Source organism: Poromitra crassiceps (assembly GCF_964638095.1).
Source record: "Poromitra crassiceps genome assembly, chromosome: 20".
Taxonomy (NCBI): Eukaryota; Metazoa; Chordata; class Actinopteri; order Beryciformes; family Melamphaidae; genus Poromitra; species Poromitra crassiceps.
The window spans coordinates 2,348,291-2,366,646 of record NC_139637.1 but is presented as its reverse complement, the minus strand read 5'-3'; the positions used below and the strand labels follow the sequence as shown (position 1 = coordinate 2,366,646).

The window sequence follows — 18,356 nt, the reverse complement described above, 5'->3', positions numbered from 1 at the left end:
ATTTGATCAGATTTTGTCCCAGGGTCCCCCATCTGATAACATGTTTTGTCACAGAAAGTGTATGAAACCCATGATCAAAATAGTCAAACGTTCTGTCATTGTGTTACTTTATGGATGGAATTATAATGAAAATAATATTATTCCCCATTTTACTGGGGGACCCTTGGAACCCCCTCAAGGACCCCTGGACCCCACTTTGGCCATGTTCAGACTAGGAGGCCAAATCTGATTTGTGAACTTTAGTGATCTATTAATGATTCTATCCAGATTGGTTTTATGAGTCTGGACGCTCCAAGTCTGATTTGTGTCACTTGTCCCAAACCACATATGGAGGTCTGGACACAGATCCGACTTGAACACTTGCCCAAATCAGGTTTGCGGCAGTGTGAACAGACACACTCCTAAATCAGATTTGGGAAACCTATCAAGATAATGATGATTAATGACTTTAGCAGCACTTCAGATTTGCCTGTAATGTGAACATGGCCTTTGAGAACCAGTGGAGTAGAAGGTTAAAAGATGGAGAACAAAAGGCAAAAAATAACGGAAGGAGGGAAACCACTTGTAATGCAGAAAGTATAAGGAAATGTATTCAAGTGTGCATAAGCCAGTAAAGTGTCACAGCTTTCTGTGGCAGTTTTAATGTGAAGTAAGTGATTGATGTATATTTAGTTCAGTTGTGTGGGTGGGTGGGTGGGGGCTCGGCGGGGCCGGATCAGGGACAGCAGTCTTTAAAGCCTGTGCCTTCACCCGTCACTCCCCTGAGAAGCAGAGAGTGAGGCGAGAGGAGCAGCAACTCTGTTCCTTCTTCCTTGTTCCCTTCACTTCACTGTGCCACCACCACTATGTCTGCTTCCTCTGGAAACATGGACCCCACCAAGATGGGGCTCGGCCGCTCCATCGCTGTGCTGACATCAGGAGGGGATGCCCAAGGTAAGCAAGGGGCTTTACATTGAATGGATGCAACAAGCCTTGATAGCATGAATTACAGGTGTCTCACAGCTATGGAGGGGTGGCAGGTTGGCCTCTTTTAACAGGAGCATGAAGGTTCGTTGCCCCCCGTTGTTCAGCATCTGCCCCGCTGAAGTCTCTTTGAGCAAGGCATTGACTCCATATACCAGCTCCCTATGGGGATACATCAAGTATCCCTGCCTGGATGACTGTTCAAGTCAAGTACAAGAGCCAAAACACAGAAAGGTCAGGAAACATTTTTCCTAGATACCAGTTTGAAGGTCAGAGTCTGATGATGGTTGGATCCTGCTTGACGACTGGGTGATAAAAGTAAGATGGCTTCTTGGAGTCGCATCACTACCAAAATATTGTATTGTTTTGTTTTGTTTTGAGCTTCCAGCAGAGTTTTAAATGTCTTCACACATTATAAAGCCCATAAACCTTCATATTCTGGTTGAATTTCTTGGCTTTTTGATATTAACTTTACAAATCACCTTTAATCTAATAGCTCTTTAGATGTCATATAGACCATGTTTTCCTTTGTTAAACAAGCAATAACTGCAAAGAAACGTATTCGATTGAAGTTCCACTGGATAGTGTCTTGTTTTATCTTTGTCCAGTGGAATCATTGCCAGATTATTCCTAATTATGACCCCGACCTTTTGTGCGTTTCCCCCTCGTTTTCCCTCGCGCGTCCCCCGCTATTTCTCATTTTTGGGGGGCTAATTTTAGAGGCAGTGACCTTTTTCTGGAATGGCCGGAGAGGACCGCCCTCCTCCACAGCTGCTGCTGCCCACTGAAACAGGAGCTGCTAACATGCCAGCAGCAGTCTTTACTGTACTCAACATCCAGGAGGGGAGAGATGGTACACAGACGTGTGCTCGCCTGTGACATTCGCTCTGTCCTTTTCCCCTATGGCTATTTCTGTCCAATCAGATAATGTACAGAGCAAGTCATAAAAGGTTACATGGCGCTAAAGTCTCACGTGTCTGGCTGATTATTTGATGAATAGGAGACTACCGCCCTGTTAATTATGCAACAACACACAGGCTCATCTCTTAGGCCATGTTCACATTACGGGCAAATCCGATTTGCTGATAGTCATTAATCATCATTATCTTGATTGGTTTCCCAAATCTGATTTGGGAGTGTGTCCGCACTGCCACAAATCTGATTCTCAAGTCGGATCTGTGTGTCCAGACCTAAACAGCCTATCTGCATGGGTTGCTATGGTAACGACGTGGGCATCAGTAAATACGTACTTTGGTGACGTGGTTTTCCTGCGCAGAAGCATTTGATGACGAGTTGCGAGTGACGTTCAAATCAGATTTGGTGGATCTGCGCGTCCACACTGAAGACAAAAGCACATTCAGTCAAAAGCACATTTGAAGCAGATTGGAAACTACCTCCATATGTGGTTTGGGACAAGTGACACAAATCACACTTGGAGCGTCCAGACTCATAAAACCAATCTGGATAAAGTCATTAATAGGTCACTAATGTTCACAAATCAGATTTGGCCTCCTAGTCTGAACATGGCCTTAGTACTCGTCTGAGTAAGTTAGACTTCACTCATCCCGGGTCATGTCTTAGGGTTAGGGTTAGACCCGGGTCATGTCTTTCCCTCTGCTGTCTGTGTGTGCCAGGTATGAACGCGGCTGTGAGAGCCACAGTCAGAGTTGGTCTCTACACCGGCGCCAAAGTCTACTTTGTTCACGAGGTACAGTAAGATCACATGCTACACTGTAAACTACAGTAAGATCACATGCTACACTGCAAACTACAGTAAGATCACATGCTACACTGCAAACTACAGTATGTTGACATATATCCTAGTCACTCTGCAAATAGATTTACGAGCGTGATGCTTCTGTTCTAGTGTTTCACAGTCTCTGTTTCAGAAGCTTCATCTCACCTTGCAAACAATAACCTTCTGGGAGAAACACTGAGTCAAAAATGGTCAAACTTGGTGCAGTCAAGCTACTGTATATATATCAAGCTATCAGCAGTCATATTATTGGTTTGGGCCTTTGGAAAAAGCACATCAGTCAAACCCTTGTATGTGTTGTTGATGTGTGTGTGTGTGTGTGTGTGTGTGTGTGTGTGTGTGTGTGTGTGTGTGTGTGTGTTGTTGTGTTGTTGTTGTTGACCTGTGCTGCAGGGCTACCAGGGCCTGGTGGACGGAGGAGACAACATTCGCCCCGCCACTTGGGAGAGCGTGTCCATGATGCTTCAGCTGGTGTGTAGCCTCACACACACACACACACACACACACACACACACACACACACACACACACACACACACACACACACACACACACACACACACACACACACACACACGTGAAATATTTATTTATGTCCACATAAATACAAGTATGCAAAGGACATAAACAGTAATAGAGCAGTCAAATGCTGGGAGTCAGTTACATGAGTGCCCAGACGGCAAACACAATAATGCATACACATAAGAAACACACAGGATGATAACATGGCAGGTTGATATATACAGTTATACTGTAATGCAAGACCACAGACACATCTACACATCTACACAACCACAGACACACCCACACAACCACAGACACACCCACATAACCACAGACACACCCACACAACCACTGACACACACACACACACGCACACAACCACAGACACACCCACACAACCACAGACACACCCACACACACACAGACACACGCATGCCATACTTCAGACGAACATCTAAAGACATCACCAGCAGAAATAACAGTGGTGGTGATGTCGTGATGTCGGGGTGGCCTTGATGTCGGGGTGGCCTTGATGTCGGGGTGGCCTTGATGTCGGGGTGGCCTTGATGTCGGGGTGGCCTTGGGGTTAAAGAGATCATCCATGAAAGTGAAATGTGTTACAAGTTTCACGATCCACTCAAAAGCTTGGCAGGTCCAACAACCACATCTTGTTCTTGGCTTCCTCCAGGTTTCACAAGCTCTGATCACATGACAGTCCTATATTTAATGTCTCTGTGGCTGGAGGTAGCTACGCCTGAGGAGGGGAATGGGCGTGTGATTTACATTTATAGCTATCATCACTTGTCTAAATAAACACAGCGGGGGCAGTGGAGATGGTAATACTAGCTCAGCGTTGTGAAGTGTGTGAAACATAAGATTTAAGATGGACAGGTGCCCTGATGGAGGGGAAGAGGTTCTACGACCCTGTCCACTCACAACATGATGATGCAATTAGGGCTGCAACTAATGATTATTTTCATTATCGATTAATCTCTTGATTATTTTCTCCATTAATCGATTAGTTGTTTGGTCTATAAAATGTCATAAAACGGTGAAAAAAATTCCATCAGTGTTTCCCAAAGCCCAAGATGACATCCTCTAATGTCTTGTTTTGTCCACAACTCAAAGATATTTAGTTTACTGTCATAGAGGAGTAAAGAAACCAGAAAATATTCACATTTAAGAAGCTTGAATCAGAGAATTTTGACCTTTTTTCGATTCACTCAACGATTCATCGATTATCAAAATATTTGTCGATTATTTTTCTGTCGATCGACTAACGATTAATCGTTGCCGCTCTAGATGCAATCACACTTGATGCAGAGAATATAGAGAGAATGTTGCATATCATTTGTAGAAAACACTATAGGGTTAAATGGCATGTTCCTCCTCCAAAAGCTGGTTTAAAAACTCCTTTTCTCCATGTCAGGGCGGCACTGTCATTGGCAGCGCCCGCTGCAAGGACTTCCGAAATCGAGAGGGACGTCTGAAAGCCGCCTGCAACCTGGTGAAGCTGGGCATCACCAACCTGTGCGTGATCGGAGGTGACGGCAGTCTGACCGGGGCCAACCTCTTCAGGGAGGAGTGGAGCAGCTTGCTGCTCGACCTGGTCCAAGCTGGTGAGAGACGCACGGAGTGACCACAGACCAGAGACCAGAGTCCTGAGTGAAGTCTCTGACATTCTTGAGGGATACTTTGACCTCATTTCCTTGGCTGTATCTGTTAAAATCCACAATCTGTGCTCGCTTCCCGAGCTTCTGTTCCAGCCCAATAGAACGATCGATAGATAGATAAATTGATAGATAGATACATAGATAGATAGATCGATCGATAGATAGATAGATAGATAGATACATAGATAGATAGATCGATCGATAGATAGATAGATAGATAGATAGATAGATAGATAAATTGATAGATAGATAGATAGATAGATAGATAGATAGATACATAGATTGATCGATAGATAGATAGATAGATAGATAGATAGATAAATTGATAGATAGATAGATACATCGATCGATCGATAGATAGATAGATAAATTGATAGATAGATAGATAGATACATAGATTGATCGATCGATAGATAGATAGATAGATAGATAAATTGATAGATAGATAGATAGATAGATAGATAGATAGATAGATAGATAGATAAATTGATTGATGGATGGATGGATGGATGGATAGATGGATAGACAGATAGATAGATATATAGATACTAACAAAGTGTCTGACTCTCCCCAATGATTTCCGTTTCCTCCAGGTAAGATTACCGATGCTGAAGCGAAGAAATCTTCACACCTGAACATCGTCGGCATGGTCGGCTCCATTGACAATGACTTCTGTGGCACCGACATGACCATCGGCACTGACTCCGCCCTGCACCGCATCATCGAGGTGGTGGACGCCATCACCACAACCGCACAGAGGTCAGTCGCCACAGCGCAACATCGACATCACCATACAGCCGTTACACTGATGTTCTGGGCTCTTCAGCTTGATACTGTATATAAAGTATATAGAGAATTTGGCAGCTTCTTGCTACATATTCACTAGTTTCCTCCTCCTGACCTGGATGGTGCTTTCTGTTCCTCCACAGCCACCAGAGGACCTTCATCCTGGAAGTGATGGGCAGACACTGTGGGTCAGTAGTTTGTATTGTGTGTGTGTGTGTGTGTGTGTGTGTGTGTGTGTGTGTGTGTGTGTGTTTGTTTGTTTCTGTGCATGCCTGAATAACGTACAGACACTGGTACATCATATATACTAGCTCTGATACCCATTGGAGCAAGCAATCACTGTCTGTCTGTCTATGTGTGTTTCACCTGCTGGGCACTGGGGGTAGTGCTATCACTAATTGCTGCTGATACATGTTGTAGCATGCAATCACAGTCAGTCAGTCTGTGTTGTTTCACCTGCTGGGTGCTGGGGGTGGTGCTATCACCAATTGCTGCTTATACACGTTGGAGCATGCAATCACAGTCAATCAGTCTGTGTGTGTCTGTGTGCGCGCGCATGCATGCATGTATCTGGGTGTGTCACCTGCTGGCTGCTGTCGGTAGTGCTATGTCTGTGTGTGTGGGGGGGTGTCACCTGTTGGCTGGTGTGGGTAGTGCTATCACTAATTGGTGCGTGCGTGCGCGTGTGTGTCACCTACTGGCTGCTGTGAGTAGTGCGATCCCTAATTGGTCATTTTTGGTCATTTAATCAGCCATAATGACCTAATTGAAAAATCTGACCTGGTCGCCGTCTGCTCGTGACCCCTGACCTTGTGCCAAATATGAACGCTTTCAGGCCAACAGTGTCTGAGGAAAATGCAACAGAGAGGATATATACATATAGATGCAAACATACATAGGTTTGTCCCTTTTATGTGTTAGATGTGGGTATATATGTACCCTGTGTGTGTGTGTGTGTGTGTGTGTGTGTGTGTGTGTGTGTGTCTGTGTGTGTGTGTGTGTGTGTGTGTGTGTGTGTGTGTCCTGCTTTAGGTACCTGGCTCTGGTGAGCGCTCTGTCCTGCGGTGCAGACTGGGTCTTCATCCCGGAGATGCCCCCAGATGAGGGATGGGAGGAGCACTTGTGCAGGAGGCTGGCAGACGTACGTCTCAAGAGTCCTGCCTGCCTACCTCTTCACGCAGCATATCATTCAGAATCAATACATGAACTCTTATTTATTAAAACTTTTTAAAATGTGCATGTGTGTTTTATTTATTTATTTATTTATTTGTTTGTTTGTTTGTTTGTTTTAGCAAAGGGCCAGGGGTTCGCGTCTGAATGTGATCATTGTGGCAGAGGGCGCCATGTCCAGAGATGGCAAACCTATTACGTCTGAAGAGATCAAGAAGGTAAGAGTCTCCTCCTGATGTACCCGAGGTAAAAAATAAAAAATAAAAATCGCAGTAGAGACAATATGGCGTCCTAACAGACTGACTTGTTTGTCTATAGCTGGTGACTGACAGGCTGGGCTTCGACACTCGCACCACTGTTCTTGGACATGTGCAGAGAGGCGGGACGCCCTCCGCCTTCGACAGAATCCTGGTAAGTGTCTGACTAATAGAGAGCCAAAGTGAACGTCACTTCCTGTTTCAGCCACTGTACCAGAGATTTTCTTCCGCAATTTATTTTCCCATAGACATTTCGTAAAATGCTTATAAAATAGTTGTACTTGGTCAAACCAAACGGTTCAGATATATTTAGAATCGGGAGAGACCATAGAACATTTCACTCGCACCAAAACTTCGAAAAAATATTTTCTTTAAATCCGGAATTCTTTTACGTTTTGGTCGGAATGAAATGTTATGTGGTCTCTCCTGTTTCTAAATATATCTGAACCATTTGGTTTGACAAAGTAAAACTATTTTTATAAGCACGACAAAAATTCAATGGACAAACCAAAGAGGATCCTGGAGCACACCATTCACACGAAAATTGCTTTATTCAAGGTGCAGTGACTTAACGTTTTGACGCCTGCTGCGTCTCCTGCACTTCCTGTTTGACTCTGATGAAGACGCAGCAGGCGTCAAAACGTTAAGTCACTGCACCTTGAATAAAGCCATTTTCCAGTGAATCGTGTGCTCCAGGATCCTCTTTGGTTTGTCCATTGAACTTTTGTCGTGAAACTGTCCTGTCCTGAGAGCACCGACCTCCTTTTGTGGAGGGGCTGACGCGCAAGAGACTCCTTTTGTATTTTTATAAGCATTTTACCAAATGTCTATGGGAAAATAAATGGTGGATGAAAATCTCTGGTACAGTGCTGAAGCAGGAAGTAGGCGGTCACTTTACCTCTCTATAAAATTACACAATATTAAATACAATTATATGGCTTTGTCTCTGACTTTGTGGTGTGTTTGTGTGTGTGTGTGTCTGTCTGTCTGTATGTCTGTCTGTGTGTGGACCAGGGCAGCAGGATGGGTGTGGAGGCTGTCATGGCGCTGCTCGAGGCCACTCCAGATACTCCTGCCTGTGTGGTCAGCCTGTCGGGGAACCAGGCGATCAGACTGCCACTCATGGAGTGCGTGCAAGTGGTGAGTCGCCATCTTTCACCCACGCTGGTCACTAACAAAAAGTTTGACATATTTAATATTAGGAGTTGATTTCTCCGAGATCTCTCGGTCTCTCTGCTGCTCAGTGCTCATACTCCCTATCGCTCTCTTTATAGACCAAGGATGTGACTGCTGCCATGGCTGAGGGCAGATTTGAGGATGCTATCAAGCTCAGGGGAAAGTAAGAAGGTTCTTTCCCTTTCAAACTGTAGTGCTGTATAATAGCCATCACAATGATTAAGAATTTGTCTCAGAAGAATAAATAAAGTCTTATTTGTGATGTGCAGGAGTTTCGAGAACAACTGGAACACGTACAAGCAGCTGGCCCACATCAACCCTCCAGATGTTAAGGTGAGGAACAAACCACTGATCTTCTCTAAGCACACGAGTCAAGATGATCCTTCATGACAGAATGGAGGACAAATGAAAGATCGGCAACATGGCTGGACGTTGGAATGAAACGGTGGCACTAAACACCTTCTTCTTCTGTGGCAGCTAACTGTCATACATCTCTCTCTCTCTCTCTCTCTCTCTCTGTTAGAGCAACATCAACGTGGCCATCATGAACATCGGCGCCCCCTGTGCCGGGATGAACGCCGCGGTGCGCTCGGCAGTCAGGATGGGCATCATCCAGGGCCACAACATGCTGGCTGTGCACGACGGCTTTGACGGGCTAGCTCACGGACAGGTGAGTGGACCTTACCGTCAGTGGTGTAATGTAACTAAGTATTAATACTTAAGTACAGTACTTAAGTATTTTTTTTTGAGTATCTGTACTTTACTTGAGTATTTGTATTTCTGTGAACTTTCACTTTTACTCCACTACATTTCCCAAATAAAATTGATACTTTTTACGCCACTACATTTCCCCCAAGCATCTTAGTTACAAAGTAAAATCAGAAGAAACGCTTCTTCCTGTTGGTCTCTGTAATGTAACATAACGTTGTTTGTCAACCGCTATAAAACTCAAGAAGAAGAAATAGATTTCCACTCGCTTGATTTTTTTAAACAGCATTTACTTGTACTTTTGCTTTGCTTTCAATGCTTAAGTACATTTAATATCAGAAAATTGCTTTTGATACTTAAGTACAGAAAATATCAAATACTTTTACTCAAGTAATATTCTAATAAAGTAAAGTAAAGTCCCAACAATTGTCACACACCTGAGGGTGCGAAATTTGTTCTCCGCATTTGACCCATCCCCTGGGGGAGCAGTGAGCGGCAGCAGCGCTCGGGAATCACTTGGTGATCTAACCCCCCAATTCCAACCCTTTGATGCTGAGTGCCAAGCAGGGAGGCAATGGGTCCCATTTTTATAGTCTTTGATATGACTCGGCCGGGGATCGAACTCACAACCTCCCAGTCTCAGGGCGGACACTCAAACCACAAGGCCACTGAGCTGGTAATAAGTGACTTTGACTTTTACCAAAGTCTTTTTCTGGGAAGATATCTGTACTTTTGCTCAAGTATGGCTTTCAAGTACTTTATACACCACTGCGTACCGTCGGGTGGACCATACAGCGTTAGCAGTGCACGTTTTAGTGTTTGTACCGTGCTCAGTCCTTTTCTCTCCAAACAGATTGAGCCCATCGTATGGACTGATGTGAGTGGCTGGACTGGAAAAGGAGGGTCCATGTTGGGCACTAAGAGGTAAAACACTGGTTGTTGTTATTTCCTTGATATGATGACAGCTTGATTACAAACAAACTCTAAAATGTCTTTCACAGTATTGTCTGTCCTTTGCTCTTTTCCCTAAAGAGCTCTGCCAGGTAAACTGTTGGAGGAAATCAGCCTGAATATTGCCAAACACAACATCCACGCTTTGGTGATCATTGGTGGATTTGAGGTAAGGATCTCTCACCTCTAAAGCCAGAATCCATGACAAATAATGACTGATGTCTTCTCCTTCATCGCCGATCCATCCTGTGCTGCAGGCCTATGTGGGCGGTCTGGACCTGGTTCAGGCCCGGGAGAAATTCGAGGAGCTGTGCATTCCCATGGTGGTCATCCCTGCCACCGTGTCTAACAACGTCCCCGGCTCTGACTTCAGTGTCGGCGCTGACACCGCGCTCAACACCATCACCTCTGTCAGTACCAACGTCGCACTCGCGTACACACACACACACACACACACTCGCGCACACTCGCGCACACACACACACAGTGGAGATAAACACCTCCCTCCTCTGTTCTGCTGCAGACCTGTGACAGAATCAAGCAGTCTGCGGCGGGGACCAAGCGGCGCGTGTTCCTCATCGAGACGATGGGCGGGTACTGCGGCTACCTGGCCACCATGGCCGGTCTGGCTGCTGGCGCCGACGCCGCCTACATCTACGAAGAGAAATTCAACATCAGAGACCTGGAGGTGAGATGATGATGCTCTGATGCGCGTAGTGACAAACTGTCATCGTCAGCCTGCTTGGCGATGATGAGGACGGCCACGGTCAGGTTACGGATGACTTCCTGTCCTGGTGCAGCGACGCCTTCCTAGAACTTAACATCTCGAAAACGAAAGAGATCTGTATTGATTTCAGACGTCCCCCCCGAATTGCCCAGAATAGTGTCGTCCATGGTCAGACAGTGGACATTGTAACCAACTACAAATATCTGGGCACGATTATCGACGACAAACTGAAATTTGATTTAATTAAACACCGACATGCTGTGCAAGAAGGGCCAGCAACGCCTTTACTGCTTGATGAAACTAGCCAAGTTCCAAGTAGACAAGAGCCTGATGAAACTGTTTTACAGTGCTTATATTGAATCTGTTATTTCCTTTTCCTCCATCTGTTGGTACGGTAACCTCTGTATCAAAGATAAAAACTCCCTCTGGAGAATTGTGAAAACAGCTTCTAAAGTAGCCGGCATCCAACTGGAAAGCCTTGACCTCATCTATAACAGACAGGTGCTCAAAAAAGCTCTGTCCATCCGCACAGACAGCGCCCACCCACTCAGTTTCGAGTATAGGCTACTGCCATCCGGCCTTCGCTTGTGTGTCCCACGGACCACCAAAAACAGGTACAAGTATTCCTTTGTCCCTTCCTCCATCCGAGCAGTGAATGCTGCTGGAGGAAGGAAAAAATGACAGGAAATAATGTTTCATGTTTCATTAATCTGCTGTACCAGCAGTCTGCTCTTTTATGTTCTTAGCTCTTCTTATGTTTTTTATTTGTTTTATTTGTTTTAATCGGCCGTATCAGCCGCTGGCTGATCCCGATGTTAGGTTCTTAGTGTCGTTTTCTTTTCTTTCCTTGGCCGCACCAGATGTTCGCTCTTTTATGTTGGCTCATCTTATGTCCTAATGTTGTTATATCCTGTTTATTTATGTCACTGTATGTATGGTATTGCACTTCTATGTTTTTATGTTTCAAGCCTCTATGCCTGCTGTAATCCAATTTGCCCTCTGGGACATTAATAAACTACTTGAACTTGACTTGAACTTGAAACTCCAAACGATCAGTGGACTTGATTGGTTTACAGGCCAACGTGGAGCATCTTGTGGAGAAGATGAAGACGACAGTGAAGAGAGGGTTGATCCTCAGGTAGGTTTTGGCGATTCATGAAGCAACATGAATTGAGGTATAGTGTTGGAATGCAGTCGTGTACCTCATTACAGCCCTCTCCAGTCGCCTGCTCTATTGGCATGTCACAATGCCTATGACATCACTGATTATGTCACAATGCCTATGAAATCATCAGTGCCTATGACACCATCAGTGATGTCATAAGATGATTTTGGCCAATAATAATGTCACTGATGACATCACTGATGATGTCGTAGACATTGTGACATCGTCACTTGCTCCCTTCTATATAAGGAGGATGGTGTTTTTTATGTAGTATTCTAATGTGATAATATTCCTGTTACATCAAATTGTGTTATTTACATTCTGCTGAACAGATGGAGCATCAATGCAATTCTTCCCTACATTATATTACAGGTTGATGTTCAATTGCAGTACTGTTCCATTTTTTCCATCAGTAGTATTAGTATTAATATCTGTTGCAGTAATAGCAGTAGGAGTAGTATTATACTCTCTCTATCTCTGTTCATTCTTGGATAGGAATGAGAACTGCAATTCCAACTACACCACTGACTTTATCTTCAACTTGTACTCAGAGGAGGGCAAAGGCGTCTTCGACTGCCGTAAGAATGTTCTCGGACACATGCAGCAGGTCTGTTCATGTGCCCGACAGTGGATATGGAACATAACATACATAACATAACATACATAACATAACATACAAGTTAACATACAAGTTACAATCTGCTCTATATGATCGGTTGCTCACACAACTGTCTGGCCTCTCTCACCTACAGGGTGGTACACCAACACCTTTTGATAGAAACTTTGGCACAAAGATGGGAGCCAAGTCTGTCCTGTGGCTGACTGAGAAACTGAAGGAGTGCTATAGACATGGTATGTGGAGCTTTACAGTGTGATATATATATATATATCTATATATATATAGATATATATATATAGATATATAGATATATATATATAGATATATATATAGATATAGATATATATAGATATATATACTGTTTGTACTGTTCACCAATTTTAAGGGATGCAAACTACCGTAGTCGCCTTTAGGTGACAGTCACCTTTCTCCATCTCAAAATAGGGCACTTAAGTGTATGGTTTTGTGTCTGTCCTGGTATCTGTCACCTTTTTCACTATCCATGACTTTGCGTCCCTGAATTTTGATCACTTCTAAGTTCTAATACTACATGGCATTGATGATGACACTCTCTCTGTTTCTTGGTGGTGGATGCTGGTGAGCTTATGGAGCCGTTTCTCTCTCTGTAGGTCGTATCTTCGCTAACACACCAGTCTGCCTGTGTTTCTCTCTGTAGGTCGTATCTTCGCTAACACACCAGAGTCTGCCTGTGTTTCTCTCTGTAGGTCGTATCTTCGCTAACACACCAGAGTCTGCCTGTGTTTCTCTCTCTGTAGGTCGTATCTTCGCTAACACACCAGAGTCTGCCTGTGTGCTGGGCATGAGGAAGAGGGCGCTCACCTTCCAGCCTCTGTCTGACCTGAAAGAAGCCACCGATTTTGAGTAAGTCTCACATCTTTTCCATATGACATAATGCTACAAACAAACAAGGTGTAATGTGTGTGAAGCAGTGTTGGGGGTAACAAAAGTAACATATTACATGTAATATATTACTTTTATCGGTAAGTCAGTAATCTAACTTATTACCAATAGGATTTCAGTAATATTATACGTTAATATTATAAGTTTACAAATTGAGTTATTATTATTATTTATTTTTATTTTTTATCAAAGCACATATTTAAATAAAGATACAATCAGTTCCAAATCAAATTGTGTGTTTTCATGCAAATAACCACTATAGATGACAATAACAAAGAAAAAGGATAACATTTAGAATTTTGAACGGTTTACACTGACTTCAAGATGGTATAAATTATTTTTCGGGATGGTTCCGGGGCAGCGATGTCATTCTGCTACTGCTGCTGTTATTTTGGTAAAAGTAATGCAAAAGTAGTGTAATAAGTAACAAGTTACTCTACACAGACAGTAATTGTAAAGTAACTTATTATTTTCAAATTACAGTAATATGTAGTATATTACATTTTGAAAGTAACTTGCCCAACACTGGTGTGAAGCAAGCTGTCATCGTGCTGCACCAGCTGCTAATCTATGGAAATATATCCTCCCAAGACTGTGTTGTTGATGGGGCTCTTCTGTCTGGTCCAGGCACCGCATCCCTAAGTCACAGTGGTGGATGAAGATCAGGCCCATCATGAAGATCCTGGCCAAGTACGACATCGAACTGGACACATCTGAACACACCGACATGGAGCATGTGATCAAGAAGAGGCTCACGAAGTAGACGGAACCACTACTCGCTTTCCGGTTCCGTTCAAAACGTCTGTTTGTTTTCCGACTAGCCGTTGATATACTGCTGTCTCTCTTATCCTTAATGGGGACTGTCATCATTTTCTACCACTTCCACCTTTCCCCTTCAGCTTATGTTCAATGAATCAATATTGCAGCACTTCAAGAAAGAGATTAAATATATATATATATATATATATCCATTTTAAAAAGTATCTGATCATTGTCTGGTTTATGTTTACTGAAACACAACACGTGTGTGTGTGTGTGTATGTGCGTCTGTCTGTGTGTGTGTGTGTCTCTGTGTGCGCATGCGTGTGTGTGTGTGTGTGTGTCTGTGTGTGTGTGTGTGTGTGTCTCTGTGTGCGCGCATGTGTGTGTGTGTGTGTGTGTGTGTAAGAGAGAGAGAGAGAGAGAGAGAGAGAAAGAAAGAAAGCGAGACTATAGGTTTGTTTGAGACAGTATCCCTGACACCATGTTGCCAGATGCAGACAGTTACTGGGCATGTAAAGACTTGTGAGCTGTAGGACTTGGTCTTGGCCTTGCAGCTGTGAAACAGATATGAGGGAGATGCGAGTGTGAAAAACAGCCAGCTCAGACAAGAATACGCTCACAGAAACTGGAGCAAGGGCAGTTGTAGTTGTCTCAACAACCAGATGTGGGCAGTTAAAGAATGGAGATGTGTAATCTGAGTCAGTTAGGGTTGCCAACTTCCTGAAATGTAAATAAGGAACGGGGGTGGGGTGTGTGGGGTTGTGATGAGCTCCAACTAACTGGACCTATAACAAATCTTAGGAGTCCACCTGCCCTTCAGTAGTAGACTACTGTATCTGAGCCACGACCAATGAGAAGCATCATCTGTCTGGGTAGTGGGACATAATGTGAGCTATTTTTATGGAGGTTCCTGATAGTTGTGACTCTGAGTGATTTAAGTTTATTTTGTAACCGTTACGCAAGTAGAGGACAGTGTATTATTTTGGAGGCAGGAAGCGTAAGTGATGGTGTTAAGTGTCGTGTGCTTGACTTCTCTCACACTCTGAGGCGCCCATCGTGGGTCGCAGCAGGCCCACTTCCTGTGAATAAACCTGATGGCGTCTGGTTCCAACGTTAAGCAGCCAGACAGGCTGAGGGAGAGCAGCAGGGTTTCCTTCTATCTCATACAAATCACCCTGTCATTCATTCCCCAAAATACAGAACAAAGTGCGCTCCTTATCAGCTCAATAAGGAATCGGGTCTTTTGGTTTCCAAATACGGGACGATTCCTCATTTTAAGGGACGGTTGGCAACCCTAAAGTGGTTCTCAAATGTTTTCATGTCAAGGACCCCTAAAGTGACACACATTAGACCACGGACCCCCATTTGATAAGATCTTGTCCCAGGGCCCCCCCATCAGATAAAATAGACCCTTTTCACAGGGGCCATTTTGTGTCGCAAAGGCAGGGTAAACACAGGTATATATATATATATATAAAAAAAAAAACTCTCGTAACGGGACAAGCCCCGTCTTTTATTGTCACACAAACACCACAACACATGCATGCGGCCACAACACACTCATGCTGATGGTGGCTGGTGAAAAGTGTCCTCTGCATTTAACCCATCCAGGCATGTCCTTTCCTCCGGGGGGCAGGCCAGGAGCAGTGGTCGCTTTCTCGTACAGCGCCCGGGGACCAACCTCGGATGTTGTCGTCACTGGTCGGATGACGATGACGATCTGATCTTCTGCATGTTTTTAGTGGGGGGGGGGGGTTATATACGGAGGAACCCCCCTGGGGGAGCACGGGGAGAACATGCAAACTCCGCACAATCAGAAAGGCCCTTACGACGGGATACCCCACCTGGGCAGTAGGCACTGAAGATATGGGGGGAAACACAACCACAGCGCCCACAGTGTCCCAGGCGAGAATCGAACTCAGGACCTTCTGACTGTGAGGCGACAGCTCTACCACTGAGCCACCATATATATATATATATATATATATATATATATATATATATATATATATATATATATATATATATATATAATGTTTGCTCGCACCTGTGTTTACCCTGCCTTTTCTACACAAAATGGCCCCTGTGAAAAGGGTCTATTCTGGCCCTTGTCTTGCAGGAGTCTGGTGTTGGGGTTGATAGGCTGATTGGGTACACCTGGCCCCAGTGCACTCATTGGGCTTTAAGAAGACCTTCAGACTAGAGGCGTATAATAGAAGAGTTGCGACATCTCCATTCACTCCAGTGGACCAGTATTTTACCTCACAAAAGTTCCCGGAAGTAAGGTTCTTATTACCCTTTTTGCTGGAGACCCCTTGAAAATCCCCTCAAGGACCCCTGGGGGTAGTGTCTGTTTACTATGGCTCTCCTTTGAAATAAAGATTTTTTTTTACCACTGTTGGTGAGACAAGTATTACGTCTCTTGTTTTTCCTGCAGGTATAAATCAAAGAATGCAAGTGATCCCCCTGTTTGTAAGTGCTCCTCCTTCACATAGTCATGTTAGACAGGTAACGGTGGAATGCACTCTGTCTTTATGTGAATGTAATGAGTGCTAATGTTATTCTGGTTCCTTTTAGCAAACACTGCTCAAAGCTTCTCAGCTCCCAACACTTTTGGCATGGGCATACCTTATCAGTCAATGCCCTTATCAGTCGCTGCTTTTGACGTAATAAATCAGTTATTAATTAACATGAAGTATACATTAAACTGACCAAGTCAGCGTTCTTTGATGTGTTTATTCAAGGCTCCGTCTATCATGCATCTTGTTACATGAGCTAAATCAGAAACACACGTCATGATGCCTGTGGTTCTGCCTGTCAGAATCACTGAATAAATTATCCACTGTTACAAGAATGCTACACTTTTCTATACTGAATGGAATATTAGCAATAGAGCCATCTTTATTTACTGCATTGATAATTGATAATCCAAACAGGATTTGCATAATTATAATATCTCTGTTAGTGTGTGACGTATCTATGAACAACCTTGTGGTGTTTTAATGGCTTATCGCTCATTCCTGATTGCATCTTAAGTTTGACAAAAAGCTGATTGCCTCATGTGTGTTTTTCCCCTTCAAGTCTCCTCTTTTTTTGGTGCCTTACAGGTGGAACTGGCCTGACTGCTGGTATTGCAACCATTAGAATCCTCTTTTCAGGCATTTATTACCATGACAGCAGTGTGACTCAAAATACTGATTCCCTACCAAAGGGAACATCGTTCCATCGTGCAATTTCATAGGAAAAAATAAAATATTCATGATTTCTCCCTCAAAAGCATCTGCAAGACTGAAAAATTTAGCTCTTTCCTCTTTGACGTTCATTGATTGGATTTACATATTGAAAATATTGTGGGAAATATATTTTGACGAAGAAAAAACGTTTAGATCAGAGGTTCAGTTGAGCAATGCCTCTCTAGATGATGTCCTGCCAATATGCTGCTTCAGGAATATTGGGAATACATAAAAAATGGCGGACAAATTATTGGTATTAAAAATAGGTCAACTAGCGGGTTATGAATATGTTTCTCATGTGAAAACAGTGTATCAATATCCCTTGAGCAGATTGTATAATCCTGAATCAAGATGGGGTCATATTCCTCAATACTACATATTATTATTACCCATACAAAAATGTTCCCCTCATGAATCCCCCCCATCCAAATGAGGCCTAATAGGTCCCTCAGCCCTATACATTCTCCTCATCAATTCCCCTCCCCCCATCCAAATTAGGCTATGTCCCCTCAGCCATTCTCCTCATGAATCTCATCCCCCAAATTAGGTTTTACGTTCCCTCAGCCCCATAGACATGCTCCAATCAAGTGAACAAATCAGTAGCGCTTTCATAGCTGTCACAAATAACCTCACCACTGCTATGAGTCAGGTAAAAACAAACAGTAGCCTAGAGGTGTGTTTGGTGTCAGTGCACAGTCACACCTCCATTTTCTTTTAACATCTCCCCAAGAAAGTTTCTCTGGTTGGGCCTTTTTTGGTAAGTATGGTATTAACGTTTGTTTAAAAAAAGATACAACTACCGTATGCATAACAGTGACTATGCACTTGGTACAAGGTGTTGTCTAATAATTGAATTTAAAAAGCCTGCCAGCCGTGCCAGGAAAGGGAAATGGTTCCTCGAGAGGTCATTCATTCAGAATTCGCAATGCCAGCCGGGACGTCGGCGGACCGTCTGCCTGCGCTTAGGAAAGGTGCGTGTCCCCAG

At 43.8% G+C, this 18,356-nt stretch overlaps 1 protein-coding gene across 1 annotated transcript; it reads left to right on the top strand.

Moving 5' to 3' along the window:
- Positions 1 to 817: 817 nt before the first annotated feature.
- Positions 818 to 14,298, top strand: LOC310794703 (ATP-dependent 6-phosphofructokinase, muscle type-like). The gene is made up of 22 exons (XM_083656708.1): positions 818 to 933; positions 2,598 to 2,671; positions 3,113 to 3,190; positions 4,653 to 4,842; positions 5,490 to 5,655; positions 5,826 to 5,870; positions 6,715 to 6,823; positions 6,975 to 7,070; positions 7,171 to 7,263; positions 8,124 to 8,249; positions 8,384 to 8,448; positions 8,555 to 8,618; positions 8,809 to 8,955; positions 9,847 to 9,917; positions 10,026 to 10,113; positions 10,202 to 10,354; positions 10,468 to 10,632; positions 11,748 to 11,809; positions 12,332 to 12,443; positions 12,589 to 12,688; positions 13,232 to 13,337; positions 14,004 to 14,298. Exons 1-22 carry the CDS (start codon positions 846 to 848, stop codon positions 14,137 to 14,139), a joined length of 2,334 nt encoding a protein of 777 aa, XP_083512834.1. The 5' UTR covers positions 818 to 845; the 3' UTR covers positions 14,140 to 14,298.
- Positions 14,299 to 18,356: the final 4,058 nt, after the last annotated feature.

Excerpts from the sequence above, each read along its gene's own strand:
- LOC310794703 (XM_083656708.1), top strand. The coding sequence starts at position 846 with ATGTCTGCTTCCTCTGGAAACATGGACCCCACCAAGATGGGGCTCGGC. Across the intron at positions 5,871-6,714 it reads GTGATGGGCAGACACTGTGG|GTACCTGGCTCTGGTGAGCG; the intron begins GTCAGTAGTTTG and ends GTCCTGCTTTAG. Across the intron at positions 12,444-12,588 it reads TTCTCGGACACATGCAGCAG|GGTGGTACACCAACACCTTT; the intron begins GTCTGTTCATGT and ends TCTCACCTACAG.